The 24,283-nt window shown below is 34.6% G+C and overlaps 1 protein-coding gene across 3 annotated transcripts in view; it reads right to left on the reverse strand.

The window, feature by feature from the left end:
• The window catches only part of WDR20 (WD repeat domain 20), a 72,376-nt gene that overhangs the window by 8,997 nt on the left and 39,096 nt on the right, over positions 1–24,283 (reverse strand). For 2 of the 3 annotated variants that reach the window (XM_060687316.2, XM_087882123.1), the window contains exons 2-4: positions 15,922–16,104; positions 12,492–13,772; positions 1,409–1,543 (exon numbers count right to left, since the gene is read on the reverse strand). In XM_060687316.2, the coding sequence (XP_060543299.1) occupies positions 1,409–1,543; positions 12,492–13,772; positions 15,922–16,104 (1,599 nt within the window). Of the gene's footprint in view, positions 1–1,408; positions 1,544–2,618; positions 3,962–12,491; positions 13,773–15,921; positions 16,105–24,283 lie in introns of those variants that run through there. The other variant, XM_034418497.3, reaches the window with a different exon arrangement.

A 24,283-nucleotide genomic window follows, 5' to 3' on the forward strand; every position in this document is an offset into this window, starting at 1 on the left:
TAAGCATTATTTCATATAGTTACTGGCTTTAGTCATATCCAAAACATTAGAAGTTTATTCTAGGATCTTGTAATTTAAAACAAGGCATCTACAGTATTGAATAAAGTGCATTGTGTTTTGATTAAAGAGTTGAAATACTATAGAATCTCTAGTCAATTTACAAACTTCTAAAATAATGATTCAGATTATGTATTAAGCAGCTACTTTGCCTTTAGATGTCTGAAACTCTCTTCAAGTAGCCAAAAAAATGGAGATGTTTACTCTTAAGAGCACTCAAGAAGGAAGTGCTCAAGAACGGATTTTGCCTGTTGACAGTCATGTGCAATCTCCCACAGTTGATGACAAAATCTTTCTGTTTAATATCCCAAAGAGGCAATACCAGGCTAAATACACCCAATATGAAGAAGTCTGATTTGATAGAATAATATACTTTATGATTTCATCCCTTAAACAATAATAAAAACCCTTGTACATTATATTCTCACATTATTCTCTACATATATGCATAATCAGAAGCACATTATATTTCATTGGAAACTAAATCTGAGATTCATCTCCCATTAACATAATGTTGAGGACAAATTACTTGACAATTTTGGAAACAAAAGGAAAATTCAGAACATATATTGCTTTTAGGTATGCTTAGATATTTGACAATAAGGCAACCTCTGTTCATATGTTGAATTAATAATTTGTAATACAGTACAATGTAAGTGCTTTTGAATTGCATGAGATCAAACACTAAAAATAGTTAATGTTGGTCAATAGAATGTTATTCAATAGAATAGAATAATAGAATGTTGGTCAATTTCAGCTTTGGAATATTTTTTTTAAAGCTTGTAGATTTTATAATTGCAAAGGTAAGCAGAAGGATGGCTGCATGTAACTTTCTAATCAAGAAATGGTAGCACAAAGACCTGCACAACTGCTTGAGTGTCATGCATAGTGAGAAAAGACAAGTTTCCCCGAATGTTCCTGTTCAGCTTTTTAATGCTTTAGCATAGCACGATCTAGAAGTCTACCCTGATACTTGACAAGCTAGACTATTCTATTTTATAAAAGCTGTAATTTTGTACTTGTTTTCCAAAAGTGAGGACTTTTTCAGAATTAGGCAAAGGTAAGCACAGACAAGGGACTTCCGCTCTCTCCATACATAAAATTTTTCGGAGGGATTACTTGACACAGGTTTAGACTAAAAAAACGGATTCTCTGCACTTTGTGTTCCTTAGATCACAGGATTATGAACTGTTTTTAAAGCCTGTTTTTTTTTTCTGCTTTCTAGTTCTACAGCACTTTTACTACAGAATTGTGATTTTTTAAATTATTTTTTATTATTATTATTTCTAAAGAAGATGGTTTGGTTGAACCACTTAGTGTTTCTTGCTTCTAAAAGTATAATTATACATACCGATTTCCAGAGTTGACTCACAGCGGCAGAAAGGGAAGAAGCAATTCTGTGATGACTGCCCTCCCCCAAATACATTTTTGCAGAGACAGACTCAGCAAAAGCAGCCCCTTCTGCCTCCACAGGATGAAATGCCTTCTGTGGAGAGAAACATTGTGTTCACAGTTAAATCCAAATTTTGGGTTTTAAGCAGCTGGTTCACACACTGTGCTGAGCCATAATATGGCTTATGTAGTTTTGGCTTAGCATGATGTATGAGTCCAGCCATTATAATATATAATTCATGTTTAAGGCTTATCAAAGTGTGAAGCAAGCTACGGTTTGTTCTTAAGGCATAAAAAATGTCTTGCCTAAGATCTTAAACCTGCCAATGTACAGTAGTTAAAATGGCACTTTTATTTTGCTTTCACTAGCAGTTTGTATTATGCAATCAAAAATAGCCTGGCACTATTTAATTATTTCGAACTAATTTTGAAAGTATTTACTATAAGCCCAAACACACTTTTAAGTATGTCAAAAGGACTTATATGCAGTCCAATGAATAGTAATGCATCAAAGACACTACTGAAACTCTGTTTCAAAGAGTGTGCGGGGCAGTGTTAAAAATATGGAACTGTGGAAATCCAGCAAATAGCAGGATTATCTGCACAAACATTCATATACATAAAATCTACAACCTTGAAACATTATTTATCAAAAAGTGGTCTAGGAATTGTAGTCTTTAGCACTCAGCATTTTTTTCCATAGCCAGAAAGTGAGGAGACTACGTGGCAACCGCAAGTATTCAAATAAGCTCTTTGCTTCCCCCATTGTTCTGCTTCAGAACCGCCATCAAATGTAAGATTGGCATGGGGATAAAGAGGAAAATACCTCTGCAACATCTCAGTCCAAGAAAAAAAACCCTTCCAAACATCAGGGTTTTTGATAGAGCTGGGGATGGGCAGGGGGCGGGAAGGATGTGAAGAAAGCAGCAGTGGATGGTTGCAATGCAAGTTCTGCGTCTTTTTCTATGTGCATCCTGAGGCTCCAGGCCTACAAGAAAGGGGCAGGGATTGCTTCACAATGGCTGAAATGCTGATACTACTTTGACAAGAATATGGGAAGTTCTGCCTCTTGATCTGATCTCCAGAGAGGAATCCTCAGGCGCATAATTCCACTATCAAGCAGACAGCATTTTCTTCAAGAAAAAAAAAACTGAAGGGAATTCTTCAGATTTTAGTGTGTTCAAAATTAGTTTAATAGAACTAACCAAGCAGCAATTTAATTACGCAGACTCTCATATTTATCCTCCAACAAGGCATCCATTTTTCATTGAAACAGGAGAACTATGTACTTTGGCACATTATTCTACAGTGGCAACCTATTGTTGTTACAATAATTTTAAATAAACATTTAGTGTTACTAATCACATTAACAGATATTAAATTATAGTTTCCCAATGCATGAAAATGGTGACTACCACTGTTAATTAACATATATTTTAAAAACTAGGCTTAAGAATTTCGTAGTGTTCTAAACCGTACTGAGGAAAAGCCATTTAGAATAAAGTGCAGGAAAATAACACCTACTAATAAAAAGCCCAGTTCATAGCTCCTAAATCTGACCTGAGTGTTTTCAGAAATAACATCTTCTACAAGAATTTAAATCATGTCCATACCAAAAATATTACATTCAAAAAGTTACATCAAAGGTGATTTAAACAGAAAGTAAACAAAACTGCATATTCAAGATAGTTTAATATGTATTTTCTGAATTAGAAATATCACTTCCTTAAATGATTAAAATTACTAGTGTAATGATTTCCCCAATCACTGAATTACATTATTTACATATATAATACAGATTGACTGTAGTTGAAACATTATTAAAATAAAATGTTTGATACAAAGGATTTGTTTCTTTATAACATAACTTTAGAGGGTGCCCAAACACCCATTTTAAAAGTAATTATCCACTAGCATTATGCTATTTAAGTGCAAACAATCTTTTTTAGAAAAACCTATGATTGTAGCATCCATCTTCCTGAATTACATTTGTGGAGCCAGAAAGTAATGACTTTAATTTCCCATGAGAGCTTTTCAGGTTAACCATCTCTGATTTTAAAAAAAGCAGTGCAAAGAAAAAAACGCAACAGTAGTATTCTAATTTATAACACCATTAAACTTACTTGGATTTAAGAAACATTTTATTTTACACGTGTAGATGTGTGTGAATGTAGGTATGTGATTAAATTACATTGAGAAATATAAAGCAATTGTGATTTTTAATTGTAGCACCAAAAGAAGCATTTTTAAGCAAAATTCTTCCTTAGGTGAGCAGCCTCAAAGTATTAGATGTAAAAATATAACTCATTACAGAATTATTTTGTAAAACACTATGTGATTCACATAACACTCTGCCTTTTAAGAATTTGTGATGCTTTCTGGCTGAACAGCAGCTCCTGGTTCCATTGTCATTACTTCTTGTTCTGTGTTCAAAGGTTTGCTAGGAGGAGTGTGATGGCTATACTACAGTTCCACTTGGAGAATTGGCCTGGTTTTGGGATGGCAAAACACCCTGCAAACAAAGCAGTTTACATTAATCCAGCAAGAGAATGCAACATTTACTTTGCTAAACACTTATGTTTGCAGATTTTTCTTGCAGAATATTTGCATACTCAATTTATAATTTTAGATCATATTGTTCAAAAATGTTAGTGAATATATACTACTTGGATATAACAAAACAAGTTCCAAGATTTAGGATATGAAAAGAAGATCAAGGCAATAACAAGTTGTAGTCTGGTATGACAAACAAGAAGTCTTGTTCTGCAAGTTTTCCCAAACTGGCTTCAGAAATATCCTCATACATCTCACAGGAAACTCTTACAATAGAGATTTCATGCTATATCAGATGTTGAGTTTATCAGAATCATAGAACACTTGGGTTTCTTTATGCAGAAAATGTGATAAAGCTGCACAGAATAGTTTGTTATTTATAATATTAAGAAAAGGAAATGAACTACAAATGTGTCTGAATTATGAGCCCTTTGCTGGGAAAAATTAGTTATTTGCTGATGTAATTTGCCTTTCAGGTTATTTATACTCCTTACAGTTTATAGTTTGTACTCATAAAATACGATTACTCAAAAGCAATTTTTACCAGACTGAGATTTTTATTAATGAATGGGTTTTCAATCTGATGCCTGAAATAGCAATTTGAAGATTCTCAGCCAATTTATGTACTCTTTGGACAGAAACAGATGCTTCAATCTATTTAATTTTTTTGTTAGATGAGGAAGGTAAACATTTCTGGCTTTGTCTGTTCACCTGACAGATGTTCTGTTTTTCTTCAGCAGATATGTAATTCATTCAGACATTACATGGAAAATCTCTAGGATATGAGCCATTTTACTGAAGAATGTCCCTCCATGAATGAAACATAATGAGCAACTCTGCCCCAAATTTGATGTGAACTGTAGTTGCAGTCCACTAATTTTTAAGCAACTAACGTGTCATATTTTCCTCTAACAGTTGATTTTGTCTTTAGTTTATGGTTTAATAAGCCATAGTTTTTGTGATCAGAAACTGATTCTTGAAGTTGACAACAGAGGTTTAAAAATATGAGCAAGAGATAAATTTCTGATATGCACTCAAACCTCTGACATTTCACAATTCTGCAAACAGTATAACATCAATAAAAGCTTTAAATGTTTGGGGATGGAATCCTTCATACTCTAAAATACAGACTTTCCAGATATTTTTCTTAGTTTGTATCACACAGCTACAGTTGGTCACACTCAAGTTTAAAGTCCACTTCTAATATAGAATTAATTACATCTTTGGAATCTACAGGAGCTCTTTCTTACTTTTTCCCAATAATGATAAAATGCTAAGAAACAAGCATGTTTTTGTACCCAGAAAGTTCTACAATGAACTCTTGCCCTAAACAAGGTAAGCCAACAGAATCTGTTTCAACACTTTCATATACACCAAAGATCTAGCACCTATTTTTTAGCTAAGATGCTATTTCTGGTAGAAGCCAGCAAAAAAACAATCAAACCCTGATTTAGAGCACCCTATATGTTTTAAAGCCAGAAGTAAATAATTATTCTGCTAGGCATCCTTTGTAATATACAATATTACTTTGCCTAGTACATTAGAAATTCAGCATGGAACTTTAGTCTCAATACAGTACTAATATTTAAACTCGGGAAAAGGTATCAGTAAGAATGAACCCACTTTTTAAAAAAAGTATAGCATGAATAAGAATTCAATAGAAGAAATGAAAAATAAGCAAATGTGAAATCAGATGCAATCTGTTAATCTGCTAAGTACTTTAATGACAGCAATTTCTCCAAGCTCCCTCCCCAAAGTAAAATCAGTGCTAACAGACAATCCAGTCTTGTGAGAAATAGACATTACTGTGCAATTAAGAAATTTCTCTCCAAATTTCCTGATCTCAGATATAGTAATAATGTAATTGTATTATTTCCCTATTTCCTTTTCCCTAGTTTTAAATTTTCTACACATATATTTCTGCAAACACTGTGCAAATACCTATAGTCTTTTTGGTTGTTTGCCTAGATTTGTTTAAAATCTTATGTTTTGTCAGAGTATAAGACTATTTATTGTAAAATATGTTTTTTTAAAAAAATTAAAAGATCATTAAGAAGTTCCAAACAAGCCAGAAGAAATCTTAGTTCATCATCAGTTTTAGATTTCTTGTTTCAAACGTATTATTCACCATTCAGCTATCAACAGATGCTAATACACCTTCTCCTTGTTTAGTGACTGCTACTTGTTCTTTAAATTAGAAGCCAAATGGTTGTTAAGTAAACCACTTGATTGACAATGAAGATGCTACAATTGTAAGGTGCTGCCATTTCATTTAAATAAAGTTCTCTTGTGCAGCAATACCAGCATTACTCACATTCTGGCATTGTTAGGCCCAGAAATTTGGTTGTAACTGGTCAGAAAACAACTTTTTAAAGTAAAAAGTATCCCCTCCTCTAGCTTACTGAAAAAGGACCAACAATACAGAAATGTGAATCATCACATTCTCCTTGATAACTACTTCAGCTAAAATTAGCTTAATTTTTTTTTCCAGCTGAGCTTTTCCTGGTGCACATAGGTGGGCTGTAAGTGAGCATACAGTGGGCTGGCATGCTTAAAATACAGATCAGAAATGAATTTAGTATTTACTATGCATGCTAAATACACTAAAATGTTTTTGAGTTCCTTACCAGAGGGAACATAAATAAATACTTTTCATTAGTACAATTTTCTCTTCTTAAATGACTTCATTTTTATGCACGGCAGAGGGAAAATAAGATGCTTTTTTATCTGTGAAAGGGAAGGGCACATTCTCTTGAGGATGGAACTAATTTTAAGAGATAATGTTTACTGAATCTATTTTTTCATATATACTTTATCAAAGCACTTTTCATAATTTATCTTCATAAAAAGAATGTTACAATTCAATATTATTTTTTTAATCAAGCATATTTTTTAAAAACCAAGTATAAGTTGATTAACAAATAAAAGCATGCATGCAGTGTCATGAATAAATCAAGTAATTTTCTTGGTCAAATAAATATTCCAGTTGAAGAAGCAAGATTTAGACAAAAGAAATAAGGTAGGTCACTCTCTACACACACAAATAAGGATATAGATGAAGTCTGACAACATATAAGAACAAAAGAACAAGATTAATTTGCTCTAAAATTAGGGGATTCATTTTGTTTAACATTAGGGGGACTCATTTTATTTAACGTTAAACAAAACATCAGGTTCTGCATAAAAATTCCATTCCTAAAAGTAATTAACTGCATATGCTTAATTCATAAGTCGGGTAACTGTTGGGTAACTTTTAAAAGAAGGTCTAATCCCATATGACTAGACCTGTGTTTTATAATATCACGGCAATCACACTTATATGTTAAATACAATTTATCTCTACACACAGGGTATCACCACATAGCATTTAATTTAGGACAATGCAGTATACTCCCAGGGGGCAGTCACAGTATTTACAAAGTGTGCATTTTTTCCCATTGCTTGTCACCTCTGAAAACTCTATGCCTTTCTTAATTTTCAAACAAACCAATCTATTTTAATATTAATCTAAATAATCTTCATAAACCATCTCTATGGCCTTATATATGAAAGATATAGTTAGAATCTAAGGACAAGATAATTTTTACTATTGTGATAAGATAAAACAATGTCCCAACTAGTATTAGTGTTCTATGTCAGTAGGAAGAAATTGTTTTATTCACCTGTGACTTTTAAATAGTGCTTTGTAGTTTTTATACCGTAACAAAATAGTGAAGAGAATTACGTACTTCCCAAAAATAAATTATTAGTAAAGTGAATGTGTTAGATGAAAAACTTGGGGGGGGAGGGGTGTGCTTTGGAACTTCATTTTGAAAGTACCATCTTGAAAACACACCTTATTTTCCAAAATGATTAAAGCAATCCAACGAAAGCTAAAATTGGTCAGCAACATCTAGCAATGTCAGCAATCCATATGAAAATTGATATGTACTTAGGATTCTGCCAAATTAAGTTCTGGACTGCTTGTTTATGCACCTAATTCTGATAAGCAACTCATAGTGTTTAACTAACACAGCTGATAAATAAAAGAGCTCCTATAGAATCCAGAAGATATCATGTTTTCATTTCAATAGCTCTTTAGATTTAGATAACCTTCTTCATCCCATGGTTTTGTCATTCAAACTGGAAATACCAATGTATCAGGTGCACCTTCAATTAATAATAACTGAACAGGATATACTTATGATATATTAATATGATAAAAGAATTCAAACCAATATTTGAGATGGGTATGAAATACTCAAGAAATTGTATCATTCATTTAGGCTCATTTATAAAAACCGCAATTACAGAAGCAGCAGTTACAGTGGCCAGTTTTTCAGAAAGCCGCCTGTTGCATTTAGTGAAGTATCAGCTGTGGCAAAACAACATTGCAACTTCAGGCATGAGAAGCACTACTGACAGTTAACTATATTTTACAATTCAGTCTCATTTTTTATTTAATGTCAGTATACAGAGGACAACCCCGGTAAGTTGTAACGTCAAGTATTTAGTAGGGTTCTTCAGCTGAAACAGTGACATAAAATGCTAAAAAATAAGCAGTATGAAACAAACATGATTTTTAAAAATTATAAATATATGAACAATACTTATTAAAGCTTCATTATTATTGCAACAGTCAATTTAGATTAACAATTTATGTTAGAAAGGCTCTTATGAAATTTATTTAAATTGCCAAGAAATCAGATGGACGTTTATAAAGAAAATACATATGAATTTACTGTTGATTTTCACTATATCATTACAATTTTGTACAGTATAACCTAACGTGTCAGTCTTAACAAATTCATGTATACAGATTTCATAAATGCAGGGAAAAATCTTGCTTTTAAACTTTATACAAGTTATATGACAATAAATTAGCTGGTTTTCTTTCTTTCAACATAATGCAGGCCAGCAATTATTCTTTAGTAGCTTTAAAGTGATGGAAGGGAAACATACATGGTCTGTTCAAGTACATTACTTAGTTCCAAAAAATGAAGCATTTCTGAAATATTTTAGCATGACTCTTTTCTTTCTAATTTGGATAACCATGTGGAGACAATTATTCTTTTTTGGCTTCACAGAAGGAACTGGCTAATTTTTGACTGGGTATCATTAACTCATATTAATTCATCCCAACAATTATGTGTAAAAACTTTTCAAGGAATCCCCAGATCCTGTTTAAATCATTAAATCTAGCATTACGCCAATCATAGCTAGCACTTTCCACAGCATTTTATATTTCCATTCAATGAAACCATTTTGCCAATGAAAATTTCATTTCAAATGCAATTGATCACACTCCAATATAGCATCACAAAATATCTGTACAATATTTTAGCACAGAACTAAGTTAAATAATGATGCTGAACTACAGTTGCTGCTTATTGGAAAATGTTCTACAATTTAGATCTAATTTTTTTTCTTGTACAACATGGTTCAAATAAATGTTGTAAATTTAATGTGGATTTTATTATACAAATTGGTAACACATTTACTCTGCCAGGGTATATGCTGCCAGTTCATTCAATTCAACCTTTATAGTTAGTCAAATCATACTAAGAATATGCAAAGATAAATAGCTGCAAGTTTTCTGAAAATTACAAGTGGTTAATTATCACGTTGGATAAAATCTGTCAATGAAGGCAATACCTGATAGAAATCTAGGTGTGACTAGCATCCCAAAAGAAATCCAAGAACTTTCTTGCTGTTTCTACCAGACTAGCAAGCAAGGAATTGGTCAAAAGATTCATGAGCAACTTAACTTTCTTAGTGATGCAACAATTTTTTTTACAAAGCATTACTGAAAAACTTTCATGCCAGTAGAATAGGCAGCTTTCCCATAAATCAGCACAGTTCTAAAATGTTGCTTTTATGTGCAAAATGACTTTACTGTGTGTTTTTATTGAACACAATGTTACATTTTAACATGTGTCTAAACTGTATTTTGAAAAAGAAAGGACACAAGGAAGCTCAAAACATGGGAATGCAGAGTAAGAAAACCTAAGGCTGTAGTGTAAATCTTCTTACTCCAATCTGAAAGTGTTTCTTTCTAACCTATGGGTTCCTGATACTGAAACCATAATTAGATACTTCAGCCAAGGCAGAGAGCAGCCAGACCAAAGGAGTTTATTCTAATGAATAAATATTTTAACCTGTTCTTCTGCTAAGCTTGCTGCACCAGTCTGGCAAAGGGGGACGGTCGGGAAGACAGAAAAGGCTGGCTCAGTAGCAATGAAGATTCAAATTGCAAAATTGGTTTTCCTCAACCTGGAGGTTTGTGACCCTTTTATCCAACTGAAATCTTCTGACAAAGGCAGAAAACAATTTTAGCAGCAGAAAATGGATGAGTGGAAACTATATGCTAGGATCATTGTGAACAAATAACAGTGCAGGAACACAGCAGCTTTAAAGGCTTTAAAATGAAGCTAAAGAGAGTAAACCTAGGATAAGATAAATGTAGGCAGTGTTTAACCCGGGGGAAGAAATATGTTACCATTGTTTTGAAGATTAATTAAATAGGCATAGAGTTTAATTAAGTGCTCTCCTATAAAACAAAAAGCAAGGTTTCTGTTACAATGACCACCCTGGCCAGAACCCTGTAAACATATCACCTAATTTGCTAGTTTAGGCCAGCTAAGTAAGCTCACCAACTGCAAAATAAAGAATAACAACAACAGCAATAAGAAACCCATCCTAAGTAAACGCATCCTAAATAAAATGGCATTTACAACAGTGTGCAATATTAGTTTTCAGAGACCTCATGAATACTATCAGCATGAAACTTACCTTAAAGATTTCTGCATTTGCCAAATATAGAAATCCTAGCTTTTGATACTGCATACTCTATCTCTGAAATATTTGAAATGTCCTCCAAATTAAACTGTTGCTAAATGCAAGTTGTATTAATTAGTTCACTTCAGCTCCTTTAAGAATCTCAATCTAATAAAAATGGAAGCAACCTAAGAGCCAGTGTTAAATTACTTTGGAATCTCTGGTACATTAAACAGAGGGGCAATAATTTCCAATTTCATCAACACACATCTGCAAAATCACTATCAGCTTTCTTTGGCCCCTGCATAGACTAAGATGGAAATTATCTTAACGGAAATGAATGAAGTGTGAGATTTTATCCGCGTAATTTGTTTCTCTCACCCACATGAAAATAATGTCACATTTTTAGATTGTCTATCCAAGATAAGGCATACAGGAAAGACCACATATCAGAGCATGTTTGTTGAGAATTTAACGAATAAAATTTATTACACATTACAGAGCAACAATGAAACTGTAAATCCCAATAGGCTTTGATTTCTATTGGAAGAACTCTACTTGCAATAATTTTCTGAAGTCTGTTCACTCCAGGAATTGACAACTGTCAAGTACTTCATGGCTTATTCTCTGGAAGATGTTTTAAAAGCGCCCAATGCTACATCTCTAAAAAAAGTCAACCATCAGCCATTTCAGATATCATTTTCTCTAGCTTGCCCAATAACAAATGAGATTGTGCTAGTTCTGATTCTAGCTCTAGCTCTATTGTGTTGGACTATATAACAAAAGATTTCCCCAAAGCCTTATATGTGGCTACATAAGGAATCATAGTTTGTCGAGGCTGAGCCCAGGATGGCCAAGTGAGTGCACAGAAATCACCTCAAGTTTTTTTTTTAATCTTAGCTACAGCCTTCAAATTGCCAATAAACATTGAAGTCAACCTTTATCAGCATAAAGTGCTAAAAAATTTAAATAGCTAATTTTGTTAAATATGAAATAAGAGATTACCGCTGCCAGATTTAAGCCTATGGATTTAATGAACAATGCTTGAGTTAAAAATAGTGTTAACATGAAAATAATCTGAAGTGACAAGGAAAATTATGGGATGGGGATACATTCTGCTAAGGGACTTTTGTGATTTTACACACAAAAATACTTGAAGAAGTCAATATTAAAAGTCAAGAATATTACAATGCATATTTAATATCAGTTCATTCAAATTTTAAATGGAGACACTATAAATTATCACTGTAGAATTAAAAACCCATCACTATGAATAGCTTTCGAAAAAGGTGAGAATATATTCTGTTTATTGACTCCTATCAGTTAACTATTTGAAATTCAGCTTTCCAAAATGTCACACTAGGTCAAATTACAGTCTAGTAAGCTATATTCCTGAATGCCCTTGCAACTTTACCCTCAGTAATTTAGATTTGTTTCAATTATGTTCATATAAAAATAGTTTTGAAAATATAAGAAACCTATCACTGACACTTTGGATACACAACATATCTCTGGCTGGAAGGCAACTGTATTTCAAAAGGACTTCACCTAGGCCAGACACTTCAAATTGTTCAGAAATACGGCATGCAGTATCCAAAAGTATGGCTCTGAGGAAATAATTTTTACATTAAGCGTAAAGATTGTTTATATTCAACATTCACTTATGTTTTGAGAAAAAAAACTACCTATTCAAGTTCTATTTCTTTGATGCAGCATTAAGGATTAAAACTTACCACTTTACCAGGCCTTGCCCATGTGCAAATAAATCCCTCCTGACAAGCAGTGACTATACAGTCTTCAAGAAAAATTAACACAGTCAGTCTTTCATGTGCTATCTTTTTACAGATAAGAGGCTCTAACAAAGGAACATCTTCCATTCTGGGGCACAGAGGCGTTCCCAAAGTTTTTGCTGGGTCTGTTTTGGTTTTAGTAACTAGATTCAGTTTGTCACTGCTCTTACTAGATATATGTCCCATACTATGATTTCGCTTATGATCTTTTTCATGGTGTTTTTCCTTCCGGTCATGTAATGATAAGGTTGCAAACTTACTAACACCAGAGGCAATGGCACCATCCATGACACTGCTTTTGCTGCCAGAATTGGAAACTGCAGAATGTGGAAGGCTATTGGAACGTGGAAGAGGAGGTGGTACAGAGTTTCCAGGTGTTGTGATGCTATTTCCATTACTTCCTGGGTTAGCTCCACCACTTCCTGTGGGAGGACTTGTGGCAGTCATGACATTTGTATGTGTCCTTGCTCTTGAGAGGGGCTGGTGTGGGAAGAGGATGTCTTCTGTTAGGTCCCATAAACATAGCTGCGTGTCCTGACCTACTGAGCCAAACCTATACGTTACACTTACTGGGCGACTCTCTGTAGAGTTCCTTTTTGATAATCTTGACTGCGTGCTATTTGCTCGATCTCGTCCAAAATGGAGGAGGTCTTGGAAGTCCTCGTCGCTGCCGCTGAATTCCATTGGATCATTTTCTTCTACACTGGTTGTATATGGATCAAAGGCCACAACACTGACCCATGATTTGTGCCCATGGCCTCTAGCTATCACTCGACAGTCCACAAAAGACCAGACAGTCACCAAATCATCCTCTCCACCTGTTACAATATATTTTCCATCTGGGCTCCAACATGCACACAGCAGTCCTCCAAAGTAGCTTTTCATTGTACCATGCAACTCAACTGAATCAAAGTTAAATACACGAAGAAAGCCATCCTGACTTACACATGCCAAGAATTTTCCATCTGGAGAAAAACCAAATTCATTTAGAGCACCTTCACCTACTGTCCATTTAAGTAAAGGATTTCGTGTAGATTTACTTTTGCATGTATGGACTGCAAAACTTTCTCCTTGTTTAAGTAGCTGATAGTGTGGAGCTGTGGTACCACAGTTGTGTTCCACATTATATAAGTACATATTGCCACTGGAATGAGCTACTAGGAAGAGACTTTCTGAACCAGGCACCCATTTTACACAAGTTACTCTGGACTTGTCTATTAGTCTCTGAAAAACAAAAGAAAAATATAGTTAACAGAGTTCTGCATTGTTCATGTAATAATTCTTTATCAAAAATACATATTTCTTCTTGAAGACAACTAACTCATTATGACTTTGAATGGTACTGAAGTTAAAAGAATATCTTTCTTATAAATATGAATATAATAACCAGCCAGATTTGTCATTAACATTTTTAGTATAAAATCAGGCTCAGAAAATTACACATATTCCAAAGAAAAAAATACTAATCTACTAAATTCTGACTTATTTTCCAATATTTTTAAAACTATTACAGTATTCAATTCATTGTTCATTTCAAGTCATATAAGTGTTAACAATTTTTAAAGGCAGCTAAAAATAACAAAATTGCTTCTTTCTCCAAAAAAGTATAATATTGGTTTTAACTGGGATATAAATTTCATAGATGTATTCTGGAGCTCTTAACAAACAGGTGTCATAGTGGACAACCCATCAGGATTCTTGTTATCTACTTATAAAAACAAAATAAGTTTATTCTCGTCCTGTGAAAGCAACAAAGCCTTCTTCCATGGGAAAAAAATCCCAAAATTCACTGAAGCAATGCTCTGAAGTTGTACAAAATTACAATATTACCAACACTTGAGCTTTAAGATCTCTTTATCGTAAGATGACTGAAGAATAAAGTGAAGAAATAATTAAAAATAAAATTAAAAATAAAGAATTGGAAAACATATCCTTGTGCCATTTTCTCACCAATTAGGATAGAAAATTTTAATTATAATCAAAAATCTGTAACTCTGAAGCTCCCCATTACACCTAACAATGTAAATTAATATAATTATAGCTCCAAAATCATCCACCTACCATTTTAATTTTAACCAACTTCCGTTATGAAAAGGTTTTGAAATTAAAAATCCTGAAATGATTTAATATAACTTAAGCTGGCCCCAATAAAAGTACTGCCCCCAATTATTCAAGTTATGATATACTTGGATTAATTTACATAGCTGTTATAATATTTAGAGAAGCATGAAATAGAATAATTCCATCTTGGCATTTTTTTTCTTCCATTATTTTTTATTTAGAATAGACACCATGAGTGTGTTGTGTTTTATTGTACAACTGGAGCTAAATAGGCTATATTTATAGATGAGTAAGTAGGTGGCAAAAATGCTAGTTTCTCCTCGTCAGGAGCTACAATTTTTGGTGCTGATTGTGAGTTAAAGGAAAACTGTACCAAAACTTTTGGGAAGAACAGTCTTGAATTATAGTCCAGCAGATAAACTGATATAGAAGCTGCAAAAGTCCCTGCTATAAATTGCTTTGAATAAAAGATTAAATCAGTGAATAGATAATGGTGATAGAGGGGAGAAGAGGGTGTTTAAACAAAATTGTATGGGGTTTTGTGCTATGAAAGCTAGCATAACTTGTAATTTCTCGGAAAACATACATTGATTTTCATCCTTTCAATTTCTCTTCTCCTCTCACTGCAAGCTTCCTCCCCCCAGCTTATACCCTATCTGTTTTGATGGATTTGTAATAATTGAGAAATAGTTTGGATGAGAAGAATTGTCTATCAGAAGATTACCTTTCACTGACAGGATGCCATAGCTGAACAAGAATCTAATAGCTAAACCTACCCTATTTTTATCTGAACAAATGTACATGAAAAACATTGTTCATACCAAGGCTCATTTTTCATAGCATTAAAAAAAGCAAAAAAAGTTCCTAAAAACACTCATTCATGCAAGCTTTCTGCACATATTTATTTTATTATTATTTAGTCTGCAATATATTTCTAACCATGATTACGAACTATTTTAGCAACTTCAATGAAGCATATGAAATGCTAATTTAAACTGGGGAACACACAGCTTTAAGATAGAGAAATAATTGTCACTGGTATAAAACTGACTACAATTGAAATGCAGTATACCCTTATCTACCTTAGCATTGTACTCTTGCATTTTTTATTGTAAGGATAGGAAGTTGGAGAAATATCTGGAAGAAAAAGCCAATATATCCATTTTGCAATAGTACTATAAATATACATTGTCGTATTCAATATTCACCAGGGAAAATTGTTTCCAAGTAAAAAATAATTATGCCACACATGAAGAAAATGTTGTAAAGAATGCAAGCACATTTGCATGCACCAAGATTAACATTCACTTACTTCTTCGTTAAATAACTTGCTAGTTTCTTTTTTAATAGGATCTATTAGCTGCACCTGTCCTGCAGAGAAGCCCACTAGAAGAGAAACACTTTCTGCTGTGGCTGTTAAGTGATTGAAGTCATGACATGTAGGTTGCGTTCCTTTGTATATTCTTTTATCTATTGGTTTACTCAAATCAGCAGCCTGCAAGAAAGATTGAAATTGGGATTAGCAATGGTTAATACTTCAGTCTAAAATGCTAACTCTTGACTCTTTGCTAAGAGAAAAAGCAAATCAACTATTTATAGCGACCAAGGCAGATTTAAAAAGCAGAACTTTTTAAGAAACCAGTCGTGTCCTTATTCAACCATGTATTAAAATTTGCCAAATTTTTGTATAATTAGGGATTACTGTTTTCTTAACTCTCATCGGGGAGTTGATGTATTTCTGCCACAAACTGTTAATAGTCATGTTCTGTAATTAAAGTAGATACTATCTGCATTTTGCAGATGAAACATAGATTCATAAAAAATATGGACACAGATTATGCATATAAAGTACAAGAGGTAATTTTACTCTTTATAATATTTTTCACTACAAATACAAACAATGAACTTTTTACCATGCCTTTATAAGCATTTGTTACTGAATCTAGATGACAAATGCAATTCCTGGCAGATGGTCATGTTTGATTAACCAATTAAAGCAAACATTTCAAGAATTAAATCTCTGTATTGAGTGGGGCATCAGTAAACTTCCCAGAAGAGATTCTCAATTATTACGGTGCAGAAAAAATGTTTTGGATATAGGATATGCAACCCTCAGTATCCACTATAAATCTACTAAATTTCACACTCTTGTATCTATTTTATTTTTAAAACATAATGATGCATCTTAACTCCATATTGACAGTTTAATATAGATAAACATACATGTGACTCTACCCTTGTTTAAGGACAGAGGAAGGATGAAGAAGGAAGTTATAGGTGAACTGTTAAGGGCTATGTGGATAGCTAACAAAGCCTAGGAAAGCATTCACTGAAAACTGAACATAAGAAGCATTGGGGCAAATCCAAGTATGCTCTCAAATGTTAGTCTGAGTTAGAGTGAGTCTCTTCATTAAACAAAAGGAATGTGCACATAAAAGCCACAATCTGCTCAGATAAAGGTTCTAGATCATGGGTGTCAAACTTGCGACAACATGTTGTCTCGTGACATATTTCAACTTTTCCCCCCTTCGCTAAAACGGGGTGGGTGTGGCCCATGGGCTGTAAGTTTGACATCCCTGTTCTAGATAGAAAGGCTGTAGATTTTTGTCATTCAACAACAAAGAGCAGCCAATCAGACTGGAATTTTACGTGGAAGGAGCATATAAATGGTTCATCTTCACATCAACTCCAACTTTAAAGTGAAACTCAATTGAAACATTAAAGAAATATGGAACAAAACAATGCACTGATGGATAAAATATACCTACGAATATTAAACATGCACAAAACTAGTATAAGATTCAATTATAAGATAAATATTTGAATTCAAGTATTATTTCTAAGATTGGAGTTAGTTATGTTAATTATTTCAAAATGCAAAACAATTTCCTACAAACTAATGCCAAGTTGCAGAAATCAAGGACAAAACAAATAATACTGGACTGTTGTTATTACTACTTCATCAGTATTTCACATGGAAAATTCTTTGTAATATCAGAACATTTGAAAATCCTAAAATCTAAATATGTCAAGTATGTATCAAGAAATATTTACTGCAGTAGTACCAGTAGTCCTCAAACTACTTAAGAGCCTGTAGTACAGTGGACTAAAGCACTGTTATTAACATCTGCTCTTGCAATTACTGCAAGTTCAAATCTCACCAGGCTCAAGGTTGACTCAGCCTTCCATCCTTTCAAAGGTAGGTAAAATGAGGACCCAGATTGTGGGGGCAATAAGCTGACTTTGTATAAATATACAAAAGTATGAAGGCTATTGCTTAACGCATTGTAAGCCGCCCTGAGTCTCCGGAGAAGGGCGGCATATAGATTAAAGCAAAAAAAAAACAAAAAAAAAAAACACGATAGTAATTGGGACCAAGAATTCTATTGCCAAGAGATGCAGCTATAAAGCAAAATACCTCCAAGGTCACTTCCAACGCTGTTATCCTGTTATGTGACTGTGCCAACTTACTATGTTAGTTCCAATTGCTGTCATTAGTCAAATCCTGTGCAGTGCTTAGGCATGTCGCATGCTCGTCATTTGCAAACCATTGACTTTGCTTATCAGAAGCCAGAAAATGAAGGTCACAAATGGTGAGGCCATCACCACATGAAATTGTGACTATTGTAATTGTAAACTGGGTGACAAGCTCCTGAATTGCAATTACATGACCATGGAGACACCGGAACTACAACTCTGAGGACTCCTCAATGTCATGGTAACTTCAAAGTGTGGTCACTAAATGAGGACTACCTGTATATACTTCAATGTTGCTTCAAGTAAGTACTAATAGTATTACAAATTCTTTTTGAAAAGTGAGGATCAGATAATTCCCCTGCCTCTCTCTTATTACATATTCAACTCAACATCTGAAATACACACACAAATTCCCTGCTCATGCCTTTGAGTGATAAGTATTTTCCTCAATCTCGGGTTCTCTACCAGAGGCCTCAGAGTTTGAGGGTTCTCTGTGGTCTCTTAGCTGTTCCCCGGCACTGCACTCTTATGGACAGAGAGCTCTGACCTCATTCCTGGGTTGTCTCCCAGCTTAGTAGTCACAGCCCCAAATGTTCCTACCACCACTGGGACCATTTTGACCTGTACTTTCCACATCCTCTCCAATTCTTCCTTCAGGCCTTGATCCTTCTCCATACTCCTCCTTCCTGATGTTGTTGTCACTTGGCACTGCTACATATATCACCATTGCGATCTTCTGGTGTTTGTCTATTACCACAATGTTTGGTTGACTGGCTAATATCTGCCTCTGTCTGGATCTGGCAACCTTAGAGGAAACCTGGCTCTATTATTCACTATAACCTTCTAGGGAACCTCTCCTCTGGACTTGGGAGGGCTTGCCAATAATTATCTGGCAGCCCTTTTTAAGGTGACCTGGTCCTTGTGGGGAAAGATAGGGCTCAGGACATCAGCATATCGCTGGGAAGAATATTATATTTATTTTGCAAAAACTGACATCTTGTCAGATTTGGATTGAGATGCCTGCTTCATGGATTTAAGGGATTATCTGTAGTAAGTTTGACTCTGTGATTCCTGAGGAAGTTGATAGGGTTTTCACATCCGGTATCCTGGTCAGCTGCTTATTAGATTCATGTCTATCTTTGATGGTTAAAGCCGTACAGAAGATAAATGATGGTTGGGTTCATGTGGTGGGGTTGGCTTTCTTCAGTGAAGAGGCAGTCCCTTTGGCCTTGAATGAGGCTGAAAAGTACCCGCTCTTCAAGAAGCTTTTACTAGACTAGATCCTGGAATTTACTATGCCAGGGAATATTACAATACAATAGAACTGTAGAATATTTATTGCAATAAACATTGTAGTAACGTGCAAGAATAAAGGTCATTGAATAGAAAACCTGATGTGACTGGACAGCTCTGAACCAAGAGAGGCTAAATATAAATGCAGGAGTTGAGGAAGAGAAAAAATGTTTTTAAAAGGTAGGGAAAGCTTAGAATGTAATGGGTTCTAGAATTCTTTCAATCCTTTTATTAATTATATTTACTTACCATCAAATCAAATTTACCTGTGGTACTTATGCTGTACAAATAAAACTCAAAAAACAATAAAATCAAATTTAAACATAAAATTGATAAAAACAAGAATTATTGACTTGACTAATAGAACAGAAGCAATTATAGTCATGGCACTAACCCTAGTTTACACAGCAAGAAATTATAATTCAAAGGTCCTACCAAAGTTTATTGCATTTCAGAAAGATAGCAGCTTGATTCTGTTGCGAGGCCATTCCAGTGTGGAAACCATCATAAAGAAATGGTCTGTATCCCACAGAAAGTTACACTTGGTGGTGCTGGCCCTGAAAATGTCTGAAATACAAGCTACACGTGGCTTTAAAGATCCAGTCTGCCAAATCCAGGAGTGAGGCAGGTAGACAGAAGTTGAGACAGGTAACAAACTGCAGGTCTTTCAAAATATCCCGTCATATTTTCCCATTGTATCATAAATGAATACTGATTTCCCCATCTTAAGATCTCCATGTATATAACTTACCATCTGACTACAGGCTAAAAAAAACTATATGAGGGTCACTAATAGCCAAGTCAGTTTCCCTCCCAGGCACCCCAGTCAGCAAAGTGGTGAGGGCTACTCCACATAGTTCCCTCTCTCACTACATCACACATCCCTACAATCCTCCAATTAAAGTCTGTTACTTCTTGCTTTCTAACATCATTTTAATTTCTCCACCCAGGCTCCTTTGTTTAATCATTGTAATGCCATGAAGCGAGGAAAACCTAAGTTCTCACCACTAGGGGAGGCAATCTTCTCTCTACAGTACTTTTTACCCAGGGTGTGGAAAGTAGTGGATCACAGTGCTGTCGCTGGAGAAGGTATGCAGCAGCCATTAGTAAATCATGAACTTAGCCCAGGGACCAGGGAGGCGGACCTTCAAGAGTTTCAATTCAGTTCATAGAGCTAGAGAATAGAATAACCCAGCCTGGCACCACCCATTTCTACACTATGGAGAAATATGTCACACTTTCAAGAGTTCTGGTATTTCTTACAGCACAAAACTGATGCCAGCACAGTCCATCCTCTTCCACACCGATTTAGTCTTCCAATGCCAATGGCTAGGGTAATGGCAAATCCAGTGGTGGTACCTCTAATCTTAACTTGCCTCCAAACTGATTTAGTGGATAAGCAGGGATTAACATCAGAATTAATACCAGATCAACAATCAAGCAGTAAACAATACCCCAATCAAAAAACTACCAATTCAGTCAAAAAAATAAAACAGTATACAACAGCCTAATCAAGGAACAACCAAAAAAAAACCCCACTCCCATCAACATTGACAGGGCAAACCACCATATATAAACAGAGAGCAAATGCCACTACCTTCTAGCACTGAGTATGTTATCCAGTTGGGTAATGAAACATCTGAAATAAAACAACCAAACTAACCAAGGACTCCACAATTCAACACTGAGCCACAAATGCTCTCTTCTATGTGATTTAATGGAACTGCTTGTATTATTTTCTCCCTTCTTGCCAAATTTCATTCACTTTTTAGGGCCTCCTCCTCACTATTGATTGCTATTTCTTTCTGTTTATCTTCTAATGAGCAAATCAGCCAGTATTCTGCAACAAGCAATCACTCCATGGTCCATGCCCTCTGGAGAGCCACAATTGTCCCAGAATGTACAATCTGTCTTGACTGGCCATCTTTGCCACCCCATACAAAGGATGGCCCTAAACAAGTGGTATTTTGAAACAATGTTTTCTTTTTTCTTTTTCTAAAATGCCCTTTTCTCTCAACTGGTATTTCTTAGGTTACGTCCTTCTGTCCTCACAAACTTGATGACTCTTCTTAACCAGTATGAGTGTACATGTGCACTGAGAGACATGGATTGGGCAGCATAGAATCATATCAAAATGGGGTGAGAGAATTAACATGGTGCAGTTACCAACATTTGAAGCTGCTGTCCAATGGTCTCATTAAAACATATTAGGGAAAATTTTGGGATTTTTTCCTTTGGAAGTCTAGCCTAATTGGCTCAATTTTAAACTCCTTTTGCAAGCTCGCCTTCCAGTACAAATCTGATCCCATTCTGTTGAACTTTCAGATAATTATCATCCCAGTGAGGTGACAAAGTCCCCATTTCCTTTACATAATTTAATTTCTCATATTCTACTGGTTGAAAGAGAATGAAAATGAGAACATGCACAGATTTCTACAATTATGAAGATCTGAGGAATTTATTTCTGGTTCTATATCACAGCAGTGGGCTGTAAAGAATATCTCATTTGGGAATCTTTTAATGATGTTCTTATAGCTGTGAATGAGATAGTCAAGCAATGCAAATGATGTGGTAAAAATATAGGTCTTGGTTGCCTGAATGAATATTGTGTCTGCTCTGAAGATGTTAAAAGAAGCATGACTGAACATGAAAGTTGGATGTTGATAAATATTCTTATAACATTAATTACGTTCTTTTTTTTAAGGAGGTCTCTAGTATTTGGTCATAACTTTCAATCATAGTTTCTCAAGTTACCACTAGAATTGTCTTGTATGAACTTAAGTATATGTTATTAGATTATGGCAATTAATTCAGTTAGGCGTCAGATATTCCTTTTACTCTTACAATTCTCTCCGTGGATGTAATTAGTCACAAACAGTAGGTACATTAACTGCATTAACCCCATGAATTATGTGAATCAATCCTCAAAATATAAAATCTTAATGCTTTCCATTTGTACCATCTTCCGTATCATCAGCATCTACCATTTCAAAAGGATTTTATAGCAACTTTCCTAACACTATATATATATATATAGTGGCTATATACTGACTATATATATATAGTGGCTATATACTGACACTATATATATATATGAGGGCTTATAAACCTGAAATAGATCTATCTTAGTCTCCTTAGTCTCCCAATGGGCAGCAGGGAGCTTGCTGGCTGCTGGAGAAAAAAAGCCTAGAAACAAGTGGACTGGGATTTCACTGAACTAGGGCTGCAGAAAAATCTTGGTTTACGTAGGAAGAACCTGGCTAAAGAGAAATACATACATACATACATACATACATACATACATACATACATACGTAGGTCTTTGGTTATTCGGGTTTTCTCCTGCGTAAAATTGGAAGTGTCTTGGCGATGTTTCGACAAAGTCTCATTTGTCATCTTCAGGCTGGTGTTTTCGGTTTTGTGCTTCTAGGAGCAAAACACCAGCCTGAAGATGACGAATGAGACTTCGTTGAAACGTCGTCAAGACACCAAGACACTTCCAATTTTACATCGGAGAAAACCCGAATAACCAAAGACCTACATACAAATACCTGCGAAAACCTCAGAACACACACACACACACACAAAATATATATATATATATATATATATATATATATATATATATATATATATATATATATATATATATTGTTGAAATAGATATAAAGAACTTCACAATAAACACCAGCAAAAAAAATAATTGATAAAAAATGTTTGGTTTTATTTATGCAATAAACTCTTTCTGTTTTGGATGAAAACACAGACTTCACCAATATACTTTAATCAGGTTTGACCAGGATAGAATCTAGCCCAGTGGCCCCCAACCTTTTGGTCACCAGGAACCAGTTCCGTGGAAAGAGGTTTTTCCATGGACCGGAGGGGGTGTGGTTTCGTGTGGTGCCTGCATCCTGCTTCCCTTGTTGGCACGGACCGGTTTCTGGTATGTCGTGGACTGGTGCCGGTCCAAGGACCGGGGGCTGGGGACCCCTGGTCTAGCCAACACATCTGATATTGCAAGGGAATGTTATTGGATGAAGAATATCAGGAAGATTCAGGTGTGTACAAATAATCTAGACTGGAAAAATGTAACCCTTGGTACCAGCTGGTTAGAGCATTATTAATCCATGACAGGACAGCCTTCCTTACTAAAAACAGCTAAAATGAACACACTACTAAATATTTACAAACAGTAGCAATCAGCTACAATAATGACATTTCTATGCAAGTTTTCTCAAATAATATTATAAATATATCCATGTCAAGAAGAAATTTAAGAGAAAGTAAAACAGTTACCAAACTCACAGCGTATGGTTGCAATATTCATTTAATATATCTCTCAACAAAAGACGTCAGTGTTCAAAACAACAAAGGCCACTGTAATATATACTGCTACATATTTTCACAATAAACACTCTGCAACAGCTACGCTGAAGAAAGCAGGGGGAACCAAATTAATTTTCTCACAAGATATCTGGAACATATTAATGGATGGTTTGAAACAGTCTGTTAAAGACTGCTTATTGTGACAGCAATTTGTGAACAAAATAATAAAGAAATAAGGACCAAAGTTCTTTTATGGGGCTAAAGAAAACATCACATACATTAAAGTCTAGTTTTATTACGTTGAATAAATGAAGAGAAATAACAAATTTATTGAAAGGAACTTACTGTAATAAATAGAAACAGACAAGCTCCAATAATGGAGTAAGTACGTACTGGACTAAGTTCATTTTCTAGCCAATATTTTCAATAGTACCAGGATAAGACTTTTTAACTAAGGAAAAGCTGAACAAGCTTTGATATAAGCATTGAGCAATCATCCTCTTACAATGTCAACTAATACATTTCAGGGGGAAAGGTAATCCATGTGTGCCTGCTAATGACTGTTTAAAGAAATTCAC

This window comes from Pantherophis guttatus, chromosome 1, assembly GCF_059756535.1.
Source record: "Pantherophis guttatus breed Tessera chromosome 1, ASM5975653v1, whole genome shotgun sequence".
In the NCBI taxonomy this organism is placed as follows: domain Eukaryota; kingdom Metazoa; phylum Chordata; class Lepidosauria; order Squamata; family Colubridae; genus Pantherophis; species Pantherophis guttatus.